This window comes from Pelodiscus sinensis, chromosome 5, assembly GCF_049634645.1.
Source record: "Pelodiscus sinensis isolate JC-2024 chromosome 5, ASM4963464v1, whole genome shotgun sequence".
NCBI lineage: Eukaryota > Metazoa > Chordata > Testudines > Trionychidae > Pelodiscus > Pelodiscus sinensis.
Genome location: NC_134715.1, coordinates 22,303,763 through 22,329,002, shown reverse-complemented (window position 1 = coordinate 22,329,002; position 25,240 = coordinate 22,303,763). Strand labels below are relative to the sequence as shown.

The window sequence follows — 25,240 nt, the reverse complement described above, 5'->3', positions numbered from 1 at the left end:
TATTACGACCTGTGAAATTAACATGCCCCTTTCGGAAAAGGGGCCAGTGTAGATGAGCCCCAATTGTCCGGCATCCAGTGGTCTGGCACTCCTGATAATCTGGCACCAAGTGGAACCTGGAAGTGCTCCCGCCAGTCGGATAATTGGAGCTGCCCAGAGGCGGTGGCGGAGAGGGGGCGAGAGGCAGGCAGCTGTTTAAGGCGGGTGGGAGGAGGGGGTGTGATGGCAGGGGACAGCGCGGCAAGGGGCGAATCCTCCGCTGTGTTGCGGGGAAGTGGTAGAAGCCCCACACAGCTGGCTTGCAAGTGCGGAAACTTGTAAGCGGTGGCGGCGGAGAGGGGGTGAGAGGCAGGCAGCATTCCCTGCTGACCCCCCCCACCTGACCGCCTTAAACAGCTGCCTGCCTCTCACCCCCTCTCTGCCACCGCTGCTTACAAGTTTCCCCGCTTACAAGCCAGCTGCTCGGGGCTTCCACCGCCTCCCTGCAACACTGCGGAGGGTTCGCTCCTCCCCGCGCCGTTCACTGCCAACCCGTCCCCGCAGTGCAGGTCCCGGCAGATCTGTCACAGCACCCCGTCGGAGTACCTCCCTATACTCCGGCATATCCGATAATCCAGCAGTCCCTGGGTCCCAAGGGTGCCGGATTTTTGGAAGTCCACTGTATTAGTATCTTTACAATTTTGAATGCTGTCACCCTGTCACAGTCTGGTAAAAAAACTCACATCTCTACTCCCATTGTTTCTTAAAATAGCAGCAGAATTCAATTTACCACATGCACCCGTGACTTGTGGACAGCAAGAAATAAAAGCTAGAACTCTGGGAAATTAATACTGATTGATTTCAGAGGCTGAACACAAACCATACGATAGGCAGGGAAAATAAGAGAAATATTTCACTACCCCCTGAATAGAAACCTATGTTGTGAAAGGGTAAGTATCCCATAGATTCCACTGACTTAAATGGGAGCTGAGTAATATCAGCATCATTCTGGATCAGACCCACAATGCACGTTGGTTTCACTTTGCAGTGCCATTCGCAGATCAGGTCATTCATTACTTGTGACTGTATTTCTCAGATCACATTTCCCTTTGTCCAGCTTGACCCTGCAGTGCACACTTAGCTATTGATTCAATCTGATTACTTGTGTGAAATACAGGCCTGGCATAAGGAGGAACTACTTACTCCCAGTGGTTGCATTAGGAGTTTCACCTGCTAATCTTAGAACTGTACTTGGTCCAATATGACTACATGGATGAGCAAGGACTGCTGGCTTTGGTCTTTCATGTATTTTGTATAAACTCTGTGTAATGTGCTAGAAGTGCATTGACAGACAGCTAGTATTCCCTTTATACCTTGGCTACGTCTAGACTGGCATGATTTTCCGGAAAGGCTTTTAACGGAAAAGTTTTCCATTAAAGCATTTTCGGAAAAGAACATCTAGATTGGCATGGATGCTTTTCCACAAAACACTTTTTGCGGAAAAGCATCCGTGCCAATCTAGACGCGCTTTTCCGCAAAAAAGCCTGGATCATCATTTTCGCGATCGGGGCTTTTTTGCACAAAACAAATCTCAGCTGTCTACACTGGCCCTTTTGCGCAAAAGGACTTTTGCCTGAATGGGAGCAGCATAGTATTTCCGCAAGAAGCACTGATTTCTTACAGTAGGAAGTCAGTGCTTTTGCAGAAATTCAAGCGGACAGTGTAGACTGCTGCCAAGTTTTTCCGGAAAAGCGGCTAATTTTCCGGAAAAACTGGCCAGTCTAGATGTAGTCCCCAAGTATTCATGAGTAGACCTTTGTAAGAAAATGCTTATATTTGAACAACCCCCTGAAAGCACCAGCCTGATAGAGAATAACATTAAAATGCTTTTTATAAAAGCTGGGGTTCAGATTCTTTCTGATATTTTATGCAGGTGTAAATCTGAAAATAAAGTCACTGATAGTGAATGGAGTTATTCTGGATTTACATTTGTAATTCAAAGCAAAATGTATCTCACTGGCATCCATAAGTATAAATACAAGTAGGTCAACATTTGGGCTTTCTGTCTTAGACAGTACCCCTATAGCAAGCTTTGTATTTTTGAAACAAAGTGTTTTTAAATCAAATAATTAGCATTTATATTCAGCTTGATGCTCGTGTCTGATTGACAGTCCCCCTGGAGCCAGAAGTCTTGTATTGTCACCCGGTAGAGGTACAGCACAGGAATTATCTCACCAATATGGCTTAACCCTAACTGATGGGATCATCTCTAGGAGATGAGAGGTAAATCTTTGGCCTCTCTTCTGAAAATATCAACAAAGATGAATGAAGCCATGTAGTGATGGATTTTGGTACATGAGCCGCTTTCCAATGGAAACTGGAGACGGGCTGTTGGCTTATTTCAAACAGCCATCAAAGGGGGACTTAAATCACGAGGAATCTGAGTGGGACTCATATAGATGACCCATTCCACCTGTCACGGTTCTGAGACATGGCCATATTTAGCAATGTGACTGGGTAGTTCTGCAAGCTACTATGCTTGGGTGGACTCTCCTTGATGTGTCTGAGGCTCAGAACAGGCACAGACGGCATTCGTGCAGAGCTCATTGCAGCCAGTCAAGGCCTGCATTTCTAAGCTGAAAATATAGAGCATGGCCTGACTTGGTTTTTTTAAGACTCTCTATGTGAAATGAATTTTTTCACCAGTCACTTACTTTTGATTTGCTATGTCGTATAAGTGCAGAAAGCAGTCTGTTTGACTCCCCCATCACTCCTGCATGATCCTTGGCTTCACACCATTCCACCAACCGTTCAACCAATTTCACATTCTTTCCCAGCTGTTCAGCAGCTTCTGCTACATATGATAAAAGCCAAAATAAAACAAGGCTGTCAGTTGTCAGCATCTCTCAGAGAGGAAAGTTTCTAAGAGGAAGAAAAGTCCCAAAGAAGAATATTGTTATTTAGAGCTAATTGAGGGAAAGTCTCAGTTTGCATCAGTGAGCAAAATTGGTAACAAAAAATAATTAATTAAATTAAATTAAATAAAAAAAAATCAGGGTGGAAGAGATTTTCACAAAGAATTTTCCTGGCACATTTTTTTTCTTTTTTCCTAGATGAAATTTAAAACTTGCAAAATTGTGACAATTGAGGTTTGTGGATTGTTGAGAAAAGAAAGGTGACATCACACTCCTTGTGAGCCAGTTCATGGATCTATAGATTTTTAAGGCCAGAAGGACCACTGTGATAAATTATCTGGCCTCCCGCATAAAACAGGCCCTAGGACTTTCCTGAATTAATTTTTTTTTCAATTCCCATAGCTGTGACTGCACTACAACAGGTGTTTTTTAGAAAAAACATCTAATGTTGATTTAAACATTTCAAGTGCTGGTGAATTCCCCCAACTTCCCCCATTGGTAAGTTGTTCCAATGGCTAATCCCTCTCTGTTAAAAATACACACCTTTATTCCCAGTCTGAATTTGCATAGCTTCAAATTCTAGCCATTGGCTCTTGTTATACCTTTGTCTAGTGCAATGAAGAACCCTCTATATCATTTTTTTTGTCTCACATGTCTACACTTATAGGCTTTGATCAAATCACCCTTTAATCTTGTTTACTGCCAAGTGAAATAGATTGAGCTCCTTGTTTTCCCAATGCTTAATCATGCCTATGGCTCTTTTATCCACCTACTCCAATTTTCCAATATTCATCCAAACACACGGACACAATTGCCAAATACAAAGGTAATAATATAATCTCTGTTCTCCTATTTGATATTCTAAAAGACTCCTTTGAGGGGAACAAGTGAAAATAAAGGTGGATATGATTGGCTCTGTTCTGAAGATGATAGGACCATGCTCTTCCTTCACTGGAAGGAAAAAAGGAGCAACAGAACTGGCAGTTGTCTTATCTCCCCTCAGCTCAGAACACGATATTCACCTTCACCGCTGTCCTTAGTGACACACAGAGTACAGAGGAAGTGGGTCTGCCTCTGAAAGGAGGGGGGCACTGTTCTAAAGCCTTCAGTGTTCTCTTCCTCTCTACCATTTAGTTTCTTCACTCCTGCAGCCTTTAACAAGGCATGGGGAGCAGTGGAGAACCTGGTCCCTCAACAGCATCTGTGGGAGCAGGAGCCAGGTAAAACAGAGATGGGGAAGCACATTATGTGCCCATGTCCTGTCTCAGGATGGCACTAAGCACCACAAATGGATTCAGAAGTGATACAGCATTTCCCCACAGATTCGCAAAGTACAGTAGACTTCCGATAATCCAGCACCTTTGGGACCTAGGTGGTGCCGGATTATCGGATATGCCGGAGTATTGGGAGGCACTCCGGCGGGGGGGCTGTGACGGGTCTGCCAGGGCCTGCACTGCATCTGGGGGGTGGGCAGGGAATGGCGCGGTGAGGGACGAATCCTCCTCCATTTTGCAGAAAGTCGGGGAAGCCCTGCGCTGCTGCAGAGAGTTTCTGGGAGGGGAGCAGGCTCCCCACCCCCCAGACTGCAGTAGTTATCGCCGAGCAGGGGGCTGAGGGGCGGTGCTGCGGGTCCAACCCAGTAGCACCCCAGTAGCTCTGCTCCGCCGCTTTCCCAAGTCCGCTGCTGCCACTGCTGAAACTGACAAGCGGTGGACAAGCGGCAGAGCAGAGCCGCTGGGGTGCTGCCGGGCGCCGAGCAGGGGGGTGAGGGGTGGCACTGCGGGACCAACCGGGCTGCACCCCAGCGGCTCTGCTCCGCTGCTTCCCCAAGTCTGCTGCACTTTAGTTTCAGCAGCGGCAGCGGTGGATTTGGGGAAGCAGTGGAGCAGAGCAGCTGGGGTGCTGCCGGGTTGGTCCCGCAGCACCGCCCCTCGCCCCCATGCTCGGCGATAACTACCGCAGTCTGGGGGGTGGGGAACCCGCTCCCCTCCCGGAACTCTCGGCGGCAGCGCGGGGCTTCCCCCGTCTTCCTGCAAAACAGTGGAGGGTTCGCCCCTCGCCGTGCCGTTCTTCGCCCACCTCCCGGCCGGATGCAGTGCGGGTCCCGGCAGACCCGTCACAGGGGTATAATCTTCTTCCCCTCTTCTCCTCTTCCCTTTACCAGCCACAAGTGCCCATGGGGCTCACAGCAGCTCCAATTTTCCAGCTGGCCGGAGTACTTCCGGGTTCCAATTGGTGCCGGACTATTGGGAGTTCTGGACCACTGGATGCCAGACAGTTGGAGTTTCACTGTAGTTTGATGTGCCTCTTGATGACCTGATTTCCAGATCTTGCCAATCTGTGCTGCAAATCTGCACTCAGTGCAGGATTGTGCAGATTATTAGTAAGGCTGTCTTACACTTTTATAGATTTGCTATGGTATATTCAGAAAGACATCATTATGTCCCACATTGCTTTTGGGTATAAGAATGTAAATAATGGAAATTAGGCATGTATTTTAGTTTCAAGTCCCTAGTGAATTTTATAAGGGCTAGCATTCACAAACTCTGGTTGAAGGTGCTGGAAGCAATTTGATAAAACAATTTCAAAATATGTTTGGAATTTAAAATGAAAGAAATGACCAAAGAGTCAGAGAGACTCTGTATTGCCTTCTGTAGTTTGCCACTTTGTTTACCATGGTTCTAACCACTCAGTGATGGCTGCAAATTACAAGACATTAATTTAGTTTGAAATGGCAGATTATCAATTATTAAATGCATTAGCTCATTCAAGGGTGCTAGATGCAGAGGAGGTACAGAAAACTGGAAACCAAATAGCTCAACATGAGTGGCAGCTTAGGTCAAAACACCTGCAGTTAGATAAATATTCATAAAATGCCAGTTTAGAGGAATGCTGAAATAGAAAATTAAAAAAGTTTGAAAAGTGTTCTGATTGTTCATGGTAGTCAGTTCAGAAATTTTGAAATCAGCCCATGTTTCTCATTTTGCTTACTATTTAATTTATTCTAAAACTTAAGGAAAATAACCTTTTACTTCGAGAAGAGCATTAACAGCAGATTAAATCAGAGAAAGACTCATATAACATAAAGAACTGCTTATTTTTACCTTGTGCATCTATTAACATTCTTAATGTTCCCAGGAGCTTGAACTGAACAGGGGGCATCTCAGATCTGAGAAATTTCAGTACTGCTTCTGCAACGCCAGCTGATAGCATCTTAGACTTATTTACAACTACATGAATAAACAACAGAAATTATCTCAAGAAACATTTTTGATACATGTAAACTATATAACACAGTCAATTCCAAGACAGTCCAGGAGCTGCTTTTCCACAAGCACTGAAAAATAGCATAGTGATGTATACATTGTGAGCACACATACACAAACTCGCTCGCGCGCTCTCTCTCTCTCTCTCTATATATATATATGTATGTATATAATTTTATGGTTACCTAGGCACAATGCAAATTTGAAATAATTTGTTCTTATTCATAAATCTAATTCCCAGGGCTGAGCATGAATATCTCGGGCTGAATACCAGAGTCAATTTATGTAGAGAATAGGAACGGAATCTTCTTCCCCTGCCCTATTACTCTGTGGAATCAGCATAGTGAGGTAGCTTGCAGGGAGTGTCCAACCTCTTAAATCATCCCTCAGAAATTAGCAGTGCAACATAAGTCTTACCAGGAATAGCCAGGTTTCTGAGTGCACTCAGTGCCGCATGCTGTACAGTTACATTTCCATCTTCCACATGCCTGTCTAGGAGATCCATCAGCTTTTGAACTATCCCATTATCCACCATATGGATGCAGTTTCCATCTATGCAGGACAAAACGAGTCATTTGTATGCTCACACTAAATCTTAAAATATTTACAAAATCTTCTCTGTACAAAAGTGTAATTTCTTTCCCTTTCCAAAATTTTACCATTGAGTTGACCACCAGTGTCAACTTCGATCACAGGAACAATTATTAATTTACAGTAAAGGAATGGAAAATAGAGCAGGAAGTAAAATTCCAAAAATCAAGTAGTACGAATATATATGTGGACTGAGTAAACATTGCTAGAGTTGAAATATTACTTAAGTGGTAATGATTCTTTAGGCATGTTCTTCAGTGTAGAAAAAACAATTCTAAAGTAAGGCTGATAAATCTCCAAAATCCAGAAAAGGTGTGCAAAACTACTGATGAACCAAATTAGAGAATCCCATCCCAACATGCTTGATTCATAGTTATACAGAAACAGCACATTAAAAGGGGGCAAATAGACAAACATAAGGGGCTACGTCTACACTGGCCCCTTTTCCAGAAGGGGCATGTAAATTTCAGCAGTCGTCGTAGGGAAATCCGCGGGGGATTTAAATATCCCCCGCGGCATTTAAATAAAAATGTCCGCCGCTTTTTTCCGGCTTTTAAAAAAGCCGGAAAAGAGCGTCTACACTGGCCCCGATCCTCCGGAAAAAGTGCCCTTTTCCGGAGGGTCTTATTCCTACTTCAAAGTGTAGGAATAAGACCTACTTATTCCTTCAAAGTAGGAATAAGACCCTCCGGAAAAGGGCACTTTTTCCGGAGGATCGGGGCCAGTGTAGACGCTCTTTTCCGGCTTTTTTAAAAACCGGAAAAAAGCGGCGGACATTTTTATTTAAATGCCGCGGGGGAATATTTAAATCCCCCGCGGATTTCCCTACGACGACTGCTGAAATTTACATGCCCCTTCCGGAAAAGGGGCCAGTGTAGACGTAGCCAAGCTGTTCTAGCATATTCTTACCATTTCTGGCAAAATTTGCAATAGCCAGCGCTCCTGCAAGCTGTAGCTGATGGTTGTTGGAAGGAATCCATGAAAGCACCCTTTGGAAGACGCTGCCTTTTCCTCCTTCAAATAACTTTTGCATGGATTCATCTGGAGGCAAAAAAGCGTAGAAAGTCTCAACAAGCAAATGGAATGTGAATGTTAATATTAGTCCAAATGCGTCCCAGTGTTATCGCTGTGTAACCCTATTGAATTTACTAGGTTTGCTCTAGATACACAGCACTGTAAGAGTTCAACATTCTGGCCCATTGACTGACTAGCTAACAAGTAGGGATGTGAATGTTTAACTAGTTTAGGGTAAGGCTTACCAGTTAATGGGCAGAAGGCTGCTCCTGGCAAAGGGGCCTCTCCAGCCCAGTGGCATCCTCCGTCCCATCCCTCTTTAACCGGTTAACCAATTAAATGGGATTTTACATCCCTACTAGCAAGTCCTTTAAATAATTTTTAAAAATGTGTTGTATATATTACAGGTAAAATTAAACTTCAAAGTACGACACAGGTATCCTCCGCTGCGTTACAAAAAATATACTAAGATTCTGTACTCACCCCCAAGTAGTAGTAAAACCATAAGATCAGAGGCTGTTTTAAGCTCAGCTATGTCATCCTCTTTGTCGCTGTCTACAGTCTTCTGGACAATCTCAAGTAGACACTCAACCAGGCCTGCTTCAACCAGCTGAAGTTTAATTATATCTTTGAAAAAATATATTAAAAAAAAACTTTAAAAAGACAATCTTTCTAAAAGCACACCAAAAGACTAAAAATAGATAATAAAAAAAGTTTTGAGCTAGCAATTTAGGAGACAGATTGGATGGCTAAGGTAGTTGCTAACTGTTAGCCATCCAATCTGTCTCCTAAATTGATAGCTCAAAACTTTATTTTTAGTCTTTTGGTGCGCTTTTAGAAAGATTGTTGTGCACACCTGCAGGAACTGGTGGGGGCAGCCTGCTGGGTCGGCCACAGCAGCAGCACCTCCCCGGGAGTGGAGCCACATGGCGTAGCTCTGGCATGGGCGAGCTTGAGCCGTGCAGCACGGAGCCAGGTGGCAGAGCACGCCTGCAGGAGCTGGCAAACCAGGCAGGAGAGCATGCCTGCAGGAGCTGGCGGGGGGCCCGCGTTGGTGTGTGTGCAGGAGCGGCAAGTTGAAAGTCAAGGATGGTTTATTAGAAAGATTGTCTAATAAAAATTACAAATACAAGTCACAATGGTGAGCTGAAGAATGCTTTCTATCATATATACATATAGTAGCTATATTGAGTAAACACAAAGTAAATGGAACAGACTTTCAATAGTGCCTGTTTCAGTCTCTGTAAAAATAATGTGATCATAAAAGGACTAAACACTATGGCTGCGTCTAGACTGGCATGATTTTCCGCAAATGCTTTTAACGGAAATGTTTTTCTGTTAAAAGCATTTGCGGAAAAGAGCGTCTAGATCGGCACGGACGCTTTTGCGCAAAAGCACTTTTTGCGGAAAAGCATCCGTGCCAATCTAGACACGGTTTTCCACAAGACAGCCCCGATCGCCATTTTCGCCATCGGGGCTTTTTTGTGCAATACAGTTTTTACCCGTCTACACTGGCCCTCTTTTGCAAAAGCATTTGCACAAGAGGGCTTATTCCTGAGCGGGAGCATCACAATATTTGCGCGAGAACATGAACAATCTTACATTAGATCGTCAGTGTTCTTGCGCAAATTCAAGTGGCCAGTGTAGACAGCTGGCAAGTTTTTCTGCAAAAGCACTTGCTTTTGCGGAAAAACTTGCCAGTCTAGACGCAGCCTATAGGTTTATTTCCTTGTTTCAAGTTAAATTAATTCCCAGAGCCAAATTCTGTTCTACATTTGTTACATCAATAATACCCTGCTCATGCCAAGTTAGTGGCACTTATGTAATAGAGAGTTGAGCTGGGATCCAAGTGCCCAAAAGCATTTTCTGGACTGCTTAATAGGTAGATTATTATCTTGCCAACTGAACTTTCTATAACATGAAAATTTGTGAGAGAGAAAATTGTAAAGTGGGTTAAAAAAGACTAGATTCATCTGGGGATTTGCAAAGCAATTTGCAGATGCCCTTTGTATTTCATACCAACCACTGACAAATATTGAATAATAAATTAGACAATAAAATCAATATGATGTAAATAACTTGCAGACACACATTAAAAGATTTATTTGGCTTGATGTAGTCCACCAGTAGGGATGTTAGTGAGTAGTAGACTGGAGTATTGACTACTTGCTCTATGAAAGGCAGCAAGGGGAGGGAGGAAACAGGAGCCAGTGCTGGGCAAGGGGGAGGTGCCAGCTTAAAAGACGGTTCCCCCCAGCAACAGCTCTGTGGTGCCACCTGCCCCCCTCCCTCCACTGCCTCTAGCAGTGACGGTGGAGGGGGGAGGAGAACAGGGGAGTCTGCTGCCAAGTTTCAAGCACTAGTCAAGATTATTGAATTGAGAAGGAGACTTGGTCCCTTGCCCAGAGGTAAGCAGAAATGAGTAGGCCAAATTCTGCTCTCAGTTACTGAAATGAATGAGGCTCAACAGGGTTTTCCTTATGTGACCTCAGCACAGTCACCTTCCATGTCTCACATTCCCATGGGTTACAAGTTTTGTGAAGATATTTCAGTCAGAGTTTGTGTGGTGCTCAGCTAATATGGTCATTGGTGCCCTAAGAAAGTCTGAAAAATAATAAAAAATTGAGACCACTGGATTGACACCAAAGATGAGCTTGGCCCATTGTTTCACAGCTTTTTAAAGCTCCAGGAGTACTGAAGATGGCTTATGGTAAAATTTGGAAATGGAACAATGGCAAGTGGGGGTGACAGGAGTACCAGCTTTACTTATCTTGTAGAATCAGTGGTCTGACTCTCCCAGGTAATGCTTCTATTTCCGTCACTACGTTTTGCTGCACGAGTGACACATCAATGTCAGAGTTACTGATCTTCTTGTGAACTTGATGTGACGGGCCCAGAAATGTTCAGCTGGGAGTTTTTTAAAGAGGTAATTTTGTACTGAGCTACTGTAAAAAGTAGGGCGTTTCCGTGGATACAGAGGATGAGGTGGCAGGTGTGTTGTGATTTAGAATTAGAAATTGCTGTTCTGGGACTTTAAAAAATTGGGTTGACTATGTATGTTCTTCATGTAAATGTTTCAACCCATTGACATACTACCCACTGCCACATGTAAGATGTGGCTAAGCAATACAAGGATGGAAGAATCACAGTTGTGACAGACATCAGCATGTCCTGAATTAACAGTGCTGGGCATAATGCTTAGCACGCTTCTTCCTAACATGCAGAAAGGGATGTTGTTTTCAGCAGCACAGAGCTTGCTCTGTCTTACTGCGATGGCAAAACATTTGAGCAAAAACGAATTTATCTGAGTTACATATATAATGTATGAAAATAGCAGACCAAATTCTGCTTTTAGACAGAACAGGACAGGATAGGAATGCAGATATTTCATTACTCTCTCTTTTTTGTACTCTAGGGCTGTGTCTAGACTGGCAAGTTTTTCCGCAAAACTTGGCAGCTGTCTACACTGGCCATTTGAATTTCCGCAAGAACACTGACGATCTCATGTAAGATCGTCAGTGTTTTTGCGGAAATACTGTGCTGCTCCCGTTCGGGCAAAAGCCCTCTTGTGCAAATCATTTGCGCAAGAGGGCCAGTGTAAACAGCGCAGAACTGTTTTCTGCAAAAATGGCGATCGGGGCTTTTTTGTGGAAAACCGCGTCTAAATTGGCCACGGACGCTTTTCTGCAAAAAGTGCTTTTGCGGAAAAGCATCCTGCCAATCTAGACGTGCTTTGCCGAAAATGCTTTTAACGGAAAACTTTTCCGTTAAAAGCATTTTCGGAAAATCATGCCAGTGTAGACGTAGCCTAGCTGTACATTATTCAGTAATAGTCACTGCCAGAATACACATTTTTAAGGTGAAAAAGGCAAGAACCTTTTTCAATCACAGTCTATAACAAAAGAGTCTCAAGCAAAAATGTCCATTTCTTATGTTTTGAAAATAAAGACCCAAATTTTGCTTTTATTTACATCCTCTGAAACCCACTAGTAAACAGGGCATAATCTAGGGAAGAATTTGTCTGCAAATACAGAAAAGAACATAGAATTCTCTCAAGATTTTATTCCTTTCAAAATGAAAAGGTATGCAGGCCTAAACCTGGCACTCATGAATAGTAGCACTGGTTAGAGCTATGCATGGAGTGAGCAGATACTGAGTGATTCTCCAAACACAAGTCTACGTCACAGCTCAGTCCTAATCTACTCCACCTTATACTGTACTTTACTTCATTCTAAGGCTCCTCTCAAGCATAGATGTTAAATCATACAAACTGTGCTGAATTTTTCTAAAGATGCAAGCATGTTCAGATGGGAGTAAGATGATTCTGAGCAACTCTTTTTCATTTACAACCAAAATAGAATTTGAACTCCCATCCCCTGAGATTAGTGTGTTAAAATAATGACTACTAATGACAAGGGGGAAGGAACACAAAACCAAAATAGGAAAATATCTAAATATTTTTGTAATTTGCTAGTCAGATGTAATCAAGTCAGCACGATCTAATGAAGTGAACCCTAGGAACTTTAAGGAACTAGCTGAAGTATTCTCAGGACTGTGTGTTATGACTGTCCTTTAGATATCCTGGTAAATGGGTAAGATCCCAGAGGACTGGAGATGGGCAAACACAGGACCCATCTTTTAAAAGGTGGGGTGGAGGGAAGATGAAGACCAGGGAAATTATAGTTAGTTTGGTACCTGAAAAAATACTGAAACAAATTACTAAGCAATCAGTCTGTAAGCATCTAGAACAGGGGTTCCCAACCTTTTTCAGTCCCCATACTCCCTTGGCTTTTAGTAAACCTTACCGTAGCCCCTATTCAATATGAAAGGAAATAAATTCTAGACTCTAGAATCCACAACTTTTTTCACTAACACTACTACTTCTGGAATATTTCAATTAGGATAATCTAGTTATTTACCAAATATTCCCCGTACCTCCTTGACAAGCTTCTCGTACCCCCTGGGGGTACACGTACCCCAGGTTGGGAACCCCTGATCTAGAGGATAATAGGTGCTAATAAAGTAATAATCAACATGGATTTATACAGAACAATTTTTTGCCAAATCAACTTCATTTCCTTCTTCAACAAGGATACTGGCTTATGAGATGGTGGGAGGGGGAGAGCTGTAGACATGATATAATTTGAGTTTACTAAAGTTTTTGACACTGTCCCATGTATCATACTCACAAGCAAACTAGGGAAATGTGGTCAAGATGAAATTACTATGAAGTGAGTTCAAAACTGATTGAAGGACTACTTATTGATGGTTTGCTGTCCAATAGCGGGAGATGCCTAGTGAGGTCCCAGAGGGGCTGTTTTGGGCCTGGTACTAGTCAATATTTTCATTGACAGGGATAATGGAATAAAAGTATGGTTATAAAATCTGCAGATGTTTCCAAGCTGGGAGGAATTGGAAGCACTTTGAAGGACAGCATTAACATTCAAAATGGCTTTGACAAATCATAGAATTGGCCTGAGATAAAAAAGATAAAATTCAATAGAGATAAAATGCAAAATATATGCTTAAGAAGAAAACATCAAATGCACGACAGCAAAATGGAGAGTAACAGGCTAGGCAGTAGTACTGCTGAAAAGAATATAATAAGGGTAATAGTGGATCACAAAGGTTATGTCTAGATTACATGGCTCCGTCAATAGAGCCATGTAAACTAGTTTACCTGGCATAGGAAAAGAAGCGGGGATTTAAATAATCTCCGCTTCATTAAAATAAACATGCTGCCACACTGTGCCGACAATCAGCTGATCCGGCACAGCGCTGCAGTCTAGACGTGGATCAGTCGGCTGGGGAAGCCTTTGTTGACCGATCCTGTAAACCTCGTTTCACGAGGCATAAGAGATCGATCGGCAAAGGCTTCCCCAGCTGACAGATCCGTGTCTAGACGGCTGCGCTGTGCTAGATCAGCTGATCGGTAGCGGCTATGTTTATTTTAATGAAGTGGGGTTTATTTAAATCCCTGCGTCTTTGCCTATGCTGGGTAAACTAGCTTACATGGTTCCATCAACGGAGCCATGTAGTCTAGACATAACCAAAGTGAATATGAATCAACAGCGTGAGGTAGTTACTAAAAAGGCTAAAATTCTGGGGTGTGTTAAGGCATGAGAGGTAACTGTTCCATTCTGCTCAGCACTGGTGAGGCCTCATCTGGTATACTGTGTCCAGTTTGGGGTGCCACACTTTAGGAAAGCTGTGGACAAACTGAAGAGACTGCAGATGAGAGAGAAAAATGATAAAAAGTTCAAAAAATTGACTTATGAAGAAAGGTTAAAAAACTAGATAATCTGGATAAGAGGACTGAAGGGGACTGATAAGTCTTCAAATGTGTTAATAGCTGTTATAAAGAGGATGGTGATTAATTTTACTCCATGTCTGCTAGAGGTAGGACAAGGAATAATGGGATTAATCTGCAGCAAGGAAGATTTGTATTATTAAATTTATGATGCTGCCGAACACTCATTGCCTCACTTTATATCTCATTGACTACACTGATCCTTGGCTATACAATTTATATATCCTTATATTTGATTGATAATAAATATGACCAAAATGTCAGTTGTTTTGAATGGGGGGAAAAAGGGAAATCACCTATTGGTGTTGTAATGAGCTATAGGGCCTGGGTTCTGAGTTTGATTATTAGTCCTTTCATTCCTCAAGTGTTGCACAATTATGAAAGAAACTCGTGTAGCCATTGAGGAGGGAAATGGCATCCCTTATGCTGCTTAGAGAAATCCTTTCTGCTAACTGAAAGGGTCACAATTAACAGGCTTCCAAAGGAGTCTTACCCAAACCTCCTCAACCAAAAAGAAGATGGCTAAGAGTAAAGCCAAGAGGATGACGCTCTGAAAGAATGCCACACGTTAAATAGTTACTTAATAGTAACCGGAACTTGATATTTATAGTTTTATCTAATAATTAAAATAAGTATGACAATAATACTGTATATTCTAACATGTAATTATATGCTGTTATATTCATAAAGCAGGGGTTGGGAAACTTTTTTTGGATCAGGGCCCACAGAAAATCAATCAGGGGTCACACACAAGTGAAAAGCAAAAAAAAACCAAGCAAAATCTCACTGGTGTGGCACCCAACTGAGAAGCAGAAAGACATTCCCCACGTTCCTCTCACATATCAGTGCTGGGGGGGAGGGAGGCTACGCTAGTAGATTCTGTGTGCTCCAGCCCTGTGGGGGGACAGCTGGAGTGCCAGTGCAGGCTGCTAAATGCTGTGCGGGAGACCTGAGCTTCGGGGGCCAGATCCAGGCAAATTGGGGGCCACATCTGGTCCCTGGGTCTTAGGTTCCCCACCCCTAGTATAAAGCCATTATAGGACTTTTTTGCTATTCAAATCATTTCACAAACCTAAATAATCCCCATAAAGCCCTGTAACATACAAAAGTTGGTATTATTAAAGTTGGTAATATTGCAGTTTGAAATACAGAGAAACAGAGACAAAAAAAAAAAAAAAAACACAGAAGGAGTTGATGTTAGAGGTCCCTGGAGTTGGTATATGCTTAGGCCACTAGGCAATATTCACATTACCCTTCATTTCCAATTACTTTCAGATGGCTCACCTAACATGGCTTCAACAGGAAAGGTTAAATCACTGAGCAAGGTAAAGTGTCAAATAATTACTGTCAAGTTAGCAGTCATATGAACAGGTGGTGTACAAACAAGGAAAAAACTAAAATGGCTGTATGATAATAAAAGATGATCAACTTCTCACCATTTTCTGCCAGAGGAGCCAAAACTTCAAAAATCATCTCTTTTTTGTCATGTTCTATTTGTTTCTTAAATAGTTTTACAATCTCCTCCGCAATGTTTGTGTAGGCAAACTGCTCTTTGCTTGATTCTGTGAAATAAAAAGGGGAAATCAAGTGTAAACAAAACAAATCAAACTTTTCGCTAGTCTTTATTACCAGGTTTATTCAGCGCAATGATTAATTGGGCTAACTGCTCCTCACAGACAAGAACAATACATTTTAATACTTACACTTGTCACTAACGGAAAAGAAAAATGTCAAAGACTTTAAGATAAATGTACTGACCTGAATTATTAATTATATTCAAGGCTATTAAAACTTTGTACCAGCATATTATAAAAGTATCCATAGCAACAGTAAAATTACAAAGATATAAATTAAGGCTTTGCCTTCAGACCAACACGAAAAATTATACATCATGTACTGAATTTTCTATGGCAGAGATAAAGGGTGATATGGAGATCATTAATATTTACATGGTTGCATGCTGATAGCATTTACTTTGGAATATCAAGGCGCAAGGTCAGATTCTTTCCTGTTCTATGTCTGCTTTATACCCCATCACCTACTCACAGCAGTTCCAAAGGTGCCATAGCTAGCCACAGGAGGAACACCCAGTAGTGTAGAGTCAACACAGAGATGCTACCCTCTGCCTGCATGATGGTTACTCGTACAGGGAACGTGGCTGGTGTTGACCAGAGTCCTGGCAATCCCCAGCTACTATAATGGCCTCTTAAGGCCAATGGCAGGTGGGATAATTCTCAGGAGCCTTAAGGTTGCTCTAATTAGCCCACCGTTGTCCTAGATTTTGGGAGTGCTGTGCAGATCTGGGCTTCACCATGCAGATTATATCCTTTTTCCTCTTAAAATGCCTGGGTCCAGAGTAAGGATGTTAAATTTAGACTAAACAACTAATCAAATAGTTGATAAGGGCCTTTGAAATGTAGCAAGAGCAGTGATTTTTTAGGAAAAACTATTTCACTAGGAGGGTGGTGAAGCACTGGAATGGGTTACCTGGGGCAGTAGTGGAGTCTCCATCCCTAGAGGTGTTTAAGTCTCAGCTTGACAAAGCCCTGGCCAGGTTGATTTAGTTGGAATTGGTACTGGCTAGAGCAGGGGGCTGGACTTGATGACCTTCTGAGGTCTCTTCCAGTTCTATGATTCTATGATTCTAAGAGCCTTGCTAGCTCTTGCTGCGTTTCAAAGGCAGAAACGCCGCAGGGAGCAGGGCCTAGTGGGGGACTCAGGCAGTCCCCCGCTGGCCCTGCGCTCCCTGCTTTGAACTGTACAAAAACTTCTTGTACATTTCAAAAGGAGGGAGCACAGGGCCAGCGGGGAACTGCTTGAGTTCCCGGCTGGCTCTGTGCTCCCCACGCGCATTTTGTTTTTGAAATGTAGCAAGAGCCCCTCTCTTGCTACATTTCAAAGGCAGAAGCACCACCAGTTCCCTGCTGCACCCCTGCTCCTCGCCCACAGAAATGGTACTATGGGTGGGACTGGCTTTTAAGCCGGCTCCTGCTGCACCGGCTCCCGCTCCTCCCCCCTTGTTTCCTCTCTCTAAGGGTATGTCTACTCTGCCACCCTAGTTCGAACTAGGGTGGCTAATGTAGGCATTCGAACTTGCAAATGAAGCCCGGGATTTAAATATCCAGGGCTTCATTTGCATGTTCCCAGGCGGGCGCCATTTTTAAATGCCCGTAGTTCGAACTACCTGCCCGTGGCTACACGCGGCACGGACTAGGTAGTTCGAATTAAAGCTCCTACTTTGAACTACTATTATTCCTCCTGAAAGCTAATAGAGGTAGCATGGGGGAGGGGGGGAAAGACTAGTCGAGTTACTAGTTGACTATCCAATAAGCATATGTTTATTGCCTAGTCAACTAGTCACTTACATCCCTAATCCCGAGCAGTTTCTGCAATGGATTTGAATCTTAGTATTTTTAAAGGGACAAGCTAGATTTTTACCTTAGCTACACTACTGTAAATTTGGTATAACTCTACTGAAGCCAATTATATTATTCTGGATTTATATCCATTTAATTTTGATCAAAACCTGACTCCACAATTAATATCTGGGGAAAAGAAAGCACCTACTTCTCTGCTAGCTCTGTCCACTGATCTGTATCTTCATATGTCTAAAGAGTGGCATAAATGCAGATTCTTCAGGCAATTCATGTTCTACTGAAATCAATGAGAGTTTTACCATTGACTTGAATGGAAACATGATTCAAAGCAATGGTACTAGACAGGAGAATCAGAGCAGAATTGGGGCCCCACTGTTGACCAAAATGTGCTTTGATCAAATTTTACATTTTCTAAAATGCAGTTGTGATTTCAGCTGCTAAGCTTATATCCCCTTTTTATCATTTGTAATGATTTATAAATGCAAGTGTCTAGCCTAGGACATTTTAATGCTATTGAATCTTCAATGAAATTTCTGAGACACAAATTATGAATCAAGTCTGTCCCCATTCCCATTTGATGAATCTGTTTCCTTGAGCCAAATTCATCTCTGCCTTAAAGTGGAATTAAACAGGGACTGAATTTGGCCCTTAGCCACAGGCTCACACTACGTAACAATATTCAAGCAGAGAAATCTAAATAATTTAAGACACACATACTTATATCAAATACATTTAACATAAAATGTTAGTTGCATTAAGTACGAGGAGGAATTTTGGTTAGTTTAAGAAGGCCGATAAGCTATAAATTCTAAAGAGACCATAATCAGAGCTCCCTGGCTTTTTATTTTGCATACATGAAGAAGACTGAAAAATTGAGTTAAAATTAATTTTGTTTAATCTTAAAAAAATATTTGTTAAACAATGTGTGTGTAGTTTTAAATTATGCTCCTGGACTTACCAAGTTCTGCTAAATTGCCAAATGCAACAAGGCACATTTCCGTGAGAGCTGCATTTTGGCAATGAATGCCCAACAATTTCACTAATGTAGGGATAACACCCATATTGATAAGCTGAGATTGCAGGGTATCTGTACAAAAAGAAAATATAATGACAAGTTAGCAGTTCTGTTTGCGTTACTGGTATCCTTTGAAACACAAACACATTTTGCACACTAATGCTGGAAAAATCATTAAAATGTCGCACACAAACAACTTCTAAGCTTAGAAAAATTAAAATACTTATGCCATCTACTCTTCTGTTTTAAGGCTGATACAGCCATGGGCTATAAACCCAAAAACGTATCCTTTATCTAGTTATGTGGTAAACTTCCCAAAATTCCCTCTTGATCTGGCCAGGGAACATGCCCTACATGTCCAATTACTAAAAGTTTCGTATGCATCTCCTAGAGCAGGAGTAGGACTGTAATAATTTAGTTGAATAAACAAAATTATATGAGATCACACAGTTCAGGAGACTCCAAATATATACGAGGCTTCATTTTGAGCCAACATGTTCCACCAGCGTATATCACAAGTAAATTCAACTGAAGTCAACAGAGTTACATTGGTATAAATTTGTTTAATCTGAGATTGGAATCAGGCCTATATTTCTATTCAGCACTTTCTGTTAAAATGGGCATGGGAAGAAAGAATGAATATACATAGGCATTGAAATATACATGAAAAGCTATAAAAACACATGAAGTCACAATGTGGACTATGAGGAGCTTGAGAAAAAAGAAAGATTAATAAAGAAAAAATGGAAGGTTGGGAAAAAGACCTTTAAAGCCATTGCAATCAAATCCCTTTCCAAGAATGGAAGTTTACAGTATTTACAAGTAAGGAAGTTATTATTCCTAGATGTCTGCAAATAGAAAGATGCTTTATGAAAGATAAGAAGAAACAAGAATTTTTTACATTAAAAGCTGATTATTTGTAACAATATTTTCTGTTAAAAACATTTTATCCCACTGCAAAGAAGAGAAAAACATGTTTGTTTCACAAATGAACAGAATGAAGTAAACATGGACACACCATATGCTAATTGGCAATTTCCCTGATTTCTAAGACACTTAGCTAATTTTTAGTGGACTCCTCTAAAGGACTTGATCCAAAGATCACTGAAGTCAATTATGTTTCTCTTTAATTAGATCCTGCACAACTGAAATCAGTTGGAGAATGAAGACCAAAAAGAATTGCAACAGATTTTACAAACAGCTCAAAAATATTGGTGAAATTTTGAGCCTAGCAGATGCAGTGTTCTCACACATCCTGAGTTAGAATTTGAAACTCAGCACAATCTTAAAAAAAAAAAAAAAAAAAAAAGCTATATATTATGCTTACATAACAAAAGTTAGGAATTAATTTCCTGGAATTGGTTTAATAGTTTCTCTCTTCGGTATAAAATATTAGTTTGTTAATTATAATAATCATGTGCACAAAATAAGTAGATGGCCACTTCAACTGTTCAACTGATTAATGAGGTGATCAGGAATCACTGTAATTGTGGCTCAGCATCTTAAATAAAAAAAAACTGTGTGACTTACCAGTAACTGAATTTCTTTTATTGGGTTATTTCTTCCACAGAACCACATTTTCTTTAGGCATATAAAAGAGCACCACCTTAGACATTACAGAGCTGTTGAAGTTGTCAAATTTCAAGTAAGTACACATATGCACTAGCGCATGCATTGAATGTCATTTTACCTCCAGAGTACGAGTGTATCAATAGCACACCCTCCTTCAGTTCCACTGGAAAGGCAGGTGGGGTAGAATGTATATGTGGGGGAAATGAGCCAATAGGAGAACTTCTGTTACTGGTAAATAACCTATTGTGCTCCTTAATTTGGGATTGTCCTCCATAGATTCCTACTCTTTGGAGATTCTGAATAGGAAGGAAGGAATTGAGGAGAAGGGGGAGAAAGACACGAAATGCAAGCCACATGGAAAATGAAGTGAATTTGGACAATCTATGGAAGTCTCTTTGCTGTTAATGTATGATATTAGACTCTCCAGAATACGTTTGCCTCCAGAGAAGTCACAAAAATATACAGATTAGCCATCTACATCGACTCTGAAAATGGATGGCTCTTTGATTCATTCCCACAGACAACATAGAATTCTGATATCCTAAATTTAGACTCTTAAGCAACAACATGTTCTGGTGTCTTTTTTTTTTTAAATGATAATATAATCTCCCCTGGGTGCCCAGTATCTGAGTAAAAAGACAAATAGGAAAGGACTGATTTTGGTAAATCCAAAATCTACTTTTGGGAGGAAATAATTTATTCTTATGAAAGGCTAAGCCATACGTCATTCAGCAGGTCTTGCAGCTGACTGACTTTATAGGCCATTGGGATGACAGTAAGGAAACAAGTAAGCACATAGGACCAGAAGACACTGCTGTATGGACTGAAAAAATAGGTCTTGCATCTGATTCAGTTCCAAAATCCAATCCTGTGAAGGAATGTCCTTATAATGGATATGGCCCTAAACCAGCAGTAGGGAGGAAATGCGAGCACAGTGGTGTTCTCCTCAGTTAGAATATGTATACATAGGGTAAATTGTTTTTTCCTTTGACACAGAGGAATATAAGACTAGCTGATTAGTTGCAGAGCATGCATGGGATGTATTCATCTCCTTGTCTTGTTTGTAATTAAGGCTCGTCCTGATATACAATCTCTTAACTTTCTGAGATTCCATTTAGCTCTGTTACTATTAAGAGTATGAAGCTGTCTTTGCAGACACTAGCAGGCCAGGCTTCAAAGTGCCTAAATTTAGGAAAATAATTTTTCTTAAATAATTTGTGAGTGGGATCCCTAAACAAAATGAAATTGAAGGTGATTTGTTAATGCTCGTTCTAAGGGATATTCGTTGAGAAGAAGAGTCTCTTAACTGAATTTGGTCTGTACTTCTAAGCGATGCTCTGGGATGATGAGGGAAAGACGTAACAGCTGAAGCAGAGAATGCTCAGCTTCTCCTTTGACAAAAGCCCTGCATGGCTTCTTAGTTCTAGGGGCTTTTGAAACCTAGAAGTGGTTCTGTCTTCAAGCCAGTAAGTAAGAGTAATAATGCAAAGCAAATAAGAGCAAGACTGAGGCTCTTCTGCTGATCCACACAGACTGGATTATTCAGGATAGTCTGTCAGAGTATGACAGACACAGAGCTTAATTCAGCCTGACTTTTGCTGAAGTTCTGTTGGCTTACATTAGAGCTGAATCAGAACCATCTGTCTTAATAGGAAGTAGAATTTTTAGAACCTGAAGGCTTTTTCTTACTCTTAACATTTAGCCACAGCAAATACCCACTAAAATATGACAGTGTTACATCAAGTCACATTGACAGCAGATCCTACATGTTCTATAAGGAAGACAAGCACTAAGAGGTGTGCAATACAGATGCATATGCAAGGAGATATATGTCAATCAATACATGCGCCAGTGTAAATTATTACCTACCTAAAACTTGAATTTCAATGGCTCCATGTCCTTCACATGACACACATGGTAACTCCAAAGAAAGGGATCTGGGGAGAATATCCCAAATTGAAGAACTTTATTTTTTGAATTTGAGATTAAAATATTAATTTAGGTTAGGCCAGAATTCTGGATAGGATTTCCAACAATGTTAAAGCTATGATCAATGTTACTGATGGAACACTAAAAGGAAAATCTATAGCACACAAAATTGTGACATAAATTAATTTAATACCCAACAAACAGCTGCTGGTATTCAACACAACATTCAATATTAATTTTTAGATAGTATATTTAAATTGATATAATAATATTTAAGTGATGATTATTAATTGTCCCATGATTATTAAAAGATGCTTTACCTACTTTCAAATGCACTGAGCTTTCATTGTTTAAAAAACCACTACAACATCATAGATATTGAAGTATCTTTATGGCTGCAAGCACAATTAACATTTTTAGCTGTGATGCAAATGAAACACAAACCACAGCAGACATGAGAATTAGCAAAAGTAAGTCTCAGAGAGAAGCATTACTAGAATATTGATTACTATTAGGCCATAATGATGACATCATCGGTCTCCTGTTCACTCCTTGTACAGTTACAGTTTCTAGAGAAGGACAAAACATTTTTTAAGAAGCAGAACATAAATCAACCCAAAGAATTAATTCCTATCACATACTGATGGAGAGTTTGCAAGATTGAGAGAGGCTTAGTGATTGTATAATACAGCATCTAGATATTTTACAAAGGCACTGAATAAAAGACAAATTTGACAGATTAAAGTTTAAAGTGAAACGAAATGAGTAATTAATCTCTAAACAAAAGATTGTTTTTTATATATAGATTTATGCAGAGACAGACACACACACACACACACACACACACACACACACACGCTGTATCCACTTCATTTCTTACCTACAACTTCATTGCCTAGGAAACAAAGTACTGCTGGGGTGGTTCTTTCATGCAAATTTTACTAAAAGCTTCTTGAGAGTGCTTTATAAATTTTAGAACCATAATTAAAATTAATTACCCAGTTTTCAGTTAGATCCTGTAAACCCTTACTACATGAGTAATCTCAGCTCACAGGAAGAGTATTGAGACCAACAGGACTGCTTGCATTAGGAAGAGCTATTCATGTGAGTAAGAGTTTGCAGGCTCTAGATCATGTTCTGCCATTCCTCTCCCTCCTCACCCTCTGCACACACAGAAAGATGTAGAGTGACAGCAGAGCTTGTAGGGTGGGTAGGGTGAGCATGTGGCACCCACTGAAAGGTGCCAGAACAGCTGTTGCTGCATCCCTTCTGGAGTTTCTATGGTTTGTCAAAGCCAGAATTTTTTTGTTACATTTCCTTCAAAACCATCTCACGAAGGAAAAGATCTACAAACACATATGGCATGTTAATTTTATTTCTACTTGTACATAGAACATATTTTGCACTATTAGTCTTAGGATGCAAAGTGAAGAGGGGAGCAGCTTACATCAGATCCAGTTCAGAATAAGACCAAGTGTCAAGATTTTCAAGTGCTGGTAGAAAGCGAAGTCTGCCAACAACAGTAAACTGACATCTAGCACCCAAGGGTTAATGGCAAAATAGTCTTAGTATCTCTGATACATTTGAAAGAGCTATGAAAGATGGCAAATACAAGCACTCTGGCATGCCCCTGTGACAAATGAAAGAATAAGATGCTGAGAGGGATACAAAGAAATATTTGAGAAACAGCATGCCGAAGCACAAGCAGACCACATTCCTTTTATAACAAACAAGGATTATATACAAGATTCTTAACTTGTGAACTTCCAGAACAATGTTATGAATGGAATTACAGATGCAAGCTAAACCAGTCCATCTAGTCAAATTGGACGGTTCTAAATAAGCACGATGCACAAAAATTGTGGATCATTCTGCTTTTTCTAAAGTAGAGCAATTAGCTGTACGTAGCTGGCCTCCAGTTACCTGCTTTGAAAAATCTTGTTTGTGGTAAATACCCTTCTTCAACAACTTGAGAGAAACTCTGCTTTAGATTACTTCAGCAATGAGTCTCTTGTATGCCGAAAGAACATAATTTTGTGTTAAAATCTATCTGAAACTAAAAATATTACCAAACTGAGAATGTTGCATATTTTAACAAAGGGTTTAAAACAAAATAATAAAAAATAATACCTGTGGTTTTTACCATAAAATGCAAATCATTAAAAAATCTAGTTGAAGATATTCATAGGTAATCAAATGTAACTCAGAATAAAATGTTTTGTAATTGTTCTTAGTTGGACAGATAGTAGAATATGAGAGATTAAAAAAGTGAGGGGAACTTCACAGTTCCAACCTGTAATTTTGCAGCACTGTAAGCTAAGCAGGAGAGGATAAAGGAAAGAATACAACATTAGGTAGAAGTCTTCAAAGCAGGAATGTGTTTCTAATTACATTTTCTCATATTCTTTTCTTTTAGATTTGTCTAGATTTTTTTTAGTTAAATGCAAGCAATGTAGGATCAGATATTTATGAGTAAATGTTAAAAAGGTATCCCTCCTTTTATGGGCATAATTTGTACATACACAGAATGAAACTGTGGATGCAATCTGAAAACATGCCCTTCTGATTTCCTCATTTTTACTTGCAATCGAGTAGCTAAGTGCTGCAAGTACTCAGATCTGTGCCCACAGTTCAACTTATGATGGGTGCAAAAATACAGCTGTAAGTTTTCTGGGCTGAAATTGTGCTCCCACAAAAGGAAGTCTCCCCCCGCCTCCTTCTGAAAATTTTATAGTCTATAGGTCAAATTTACATGGGGCATCTTGAAAAAATGCACATGCACCCATTGTGCCTCTCGAGACAAAATATGGCCCCAAGCAAACAGAAATTTTGAGCAAAACAGGCCACCTATCCACTTATATAGGAAATTATCTGTGTGAACATCTATAAGAGCTCATACAGGCACAATCATTGACTACTCCTTAGAAAATGAAGTCAGTAAGTAATTTTGCCTGTTAATTTAGCAAATTATTTAGGGCCCAATCCATTGCCCACTGACATCAATGGACAGACTCCAACTGGATTCAACTGATGTTGGATCAGGCCATTAGACTCATGTCAAGATTAAAGACCTAGTAGTACTGGCTGAAGTCAAGAATAGTGTGGGAAACACACACTCCACATTTTCACAGGGGTGCATCTGAAGTATATCGACAGCATGCAGTTACAAAACTGATTTTCTTTCTGGTTAAAAGTCATTCATTCAATATTTATAATTATTTAACTTTTCAACAGCTGTTTATCTTGGCGTTTACACAGTAATTAGTTTACCC

At 40.7% G+C, this 25,240-nt stretch overlaps 1 protein-coding gene across 9 annotated transcripts in view; it reads right to left on the bottom strand.

Annotated features, from left to right (window-relative positions):
- RAP1GDS1 (Rap1 GTPase-GDP dissociation stimulator 1) overlaps positions 1 to 25,240 on the bottom strand; it is a 157,272-nt gene that overhangs the window by 10,968 nt on the left and 121,064 nt on the right. For all 9 annotated transcript variants that reach the window (XM_075929642.1, XM_075929637.1, XM_075929639.1 and 6 more), the window contains 7 exons: positions 18,411 to 18,539; positions 15,512 to 15,637; positions 8,249 to 8,392; positions 7,661 to 7,792; positions 6,578 to 6,712; positions 5,999 to 6,124; positions 2,694 to 2,833 (listed from right to left, as the gene is read on the bottom strand). In XM_075929642.1, coding sequence (XP_075785757.1) covers positions 2,694 to 2,833; positions 5,999 to 6,124; positions 6,578 to 6,712; positions 7,661 to 7,792; positions 8,249 to 8,392; positions 15,512 to 15,637; positions 18,411 to 18,539 — 932 coding nt within the window. The remainder of the gene's footprint in view (positions 1 to 2,693; positions 2,834 to 5,998; positions 6,125 to 6,577; positions 6,713 to 7,660; positions 7,793 to 8,248; positions 8,393 to 15,511; positions 15,638 to 18,410; positions 18,540 to 25,240) is intronic.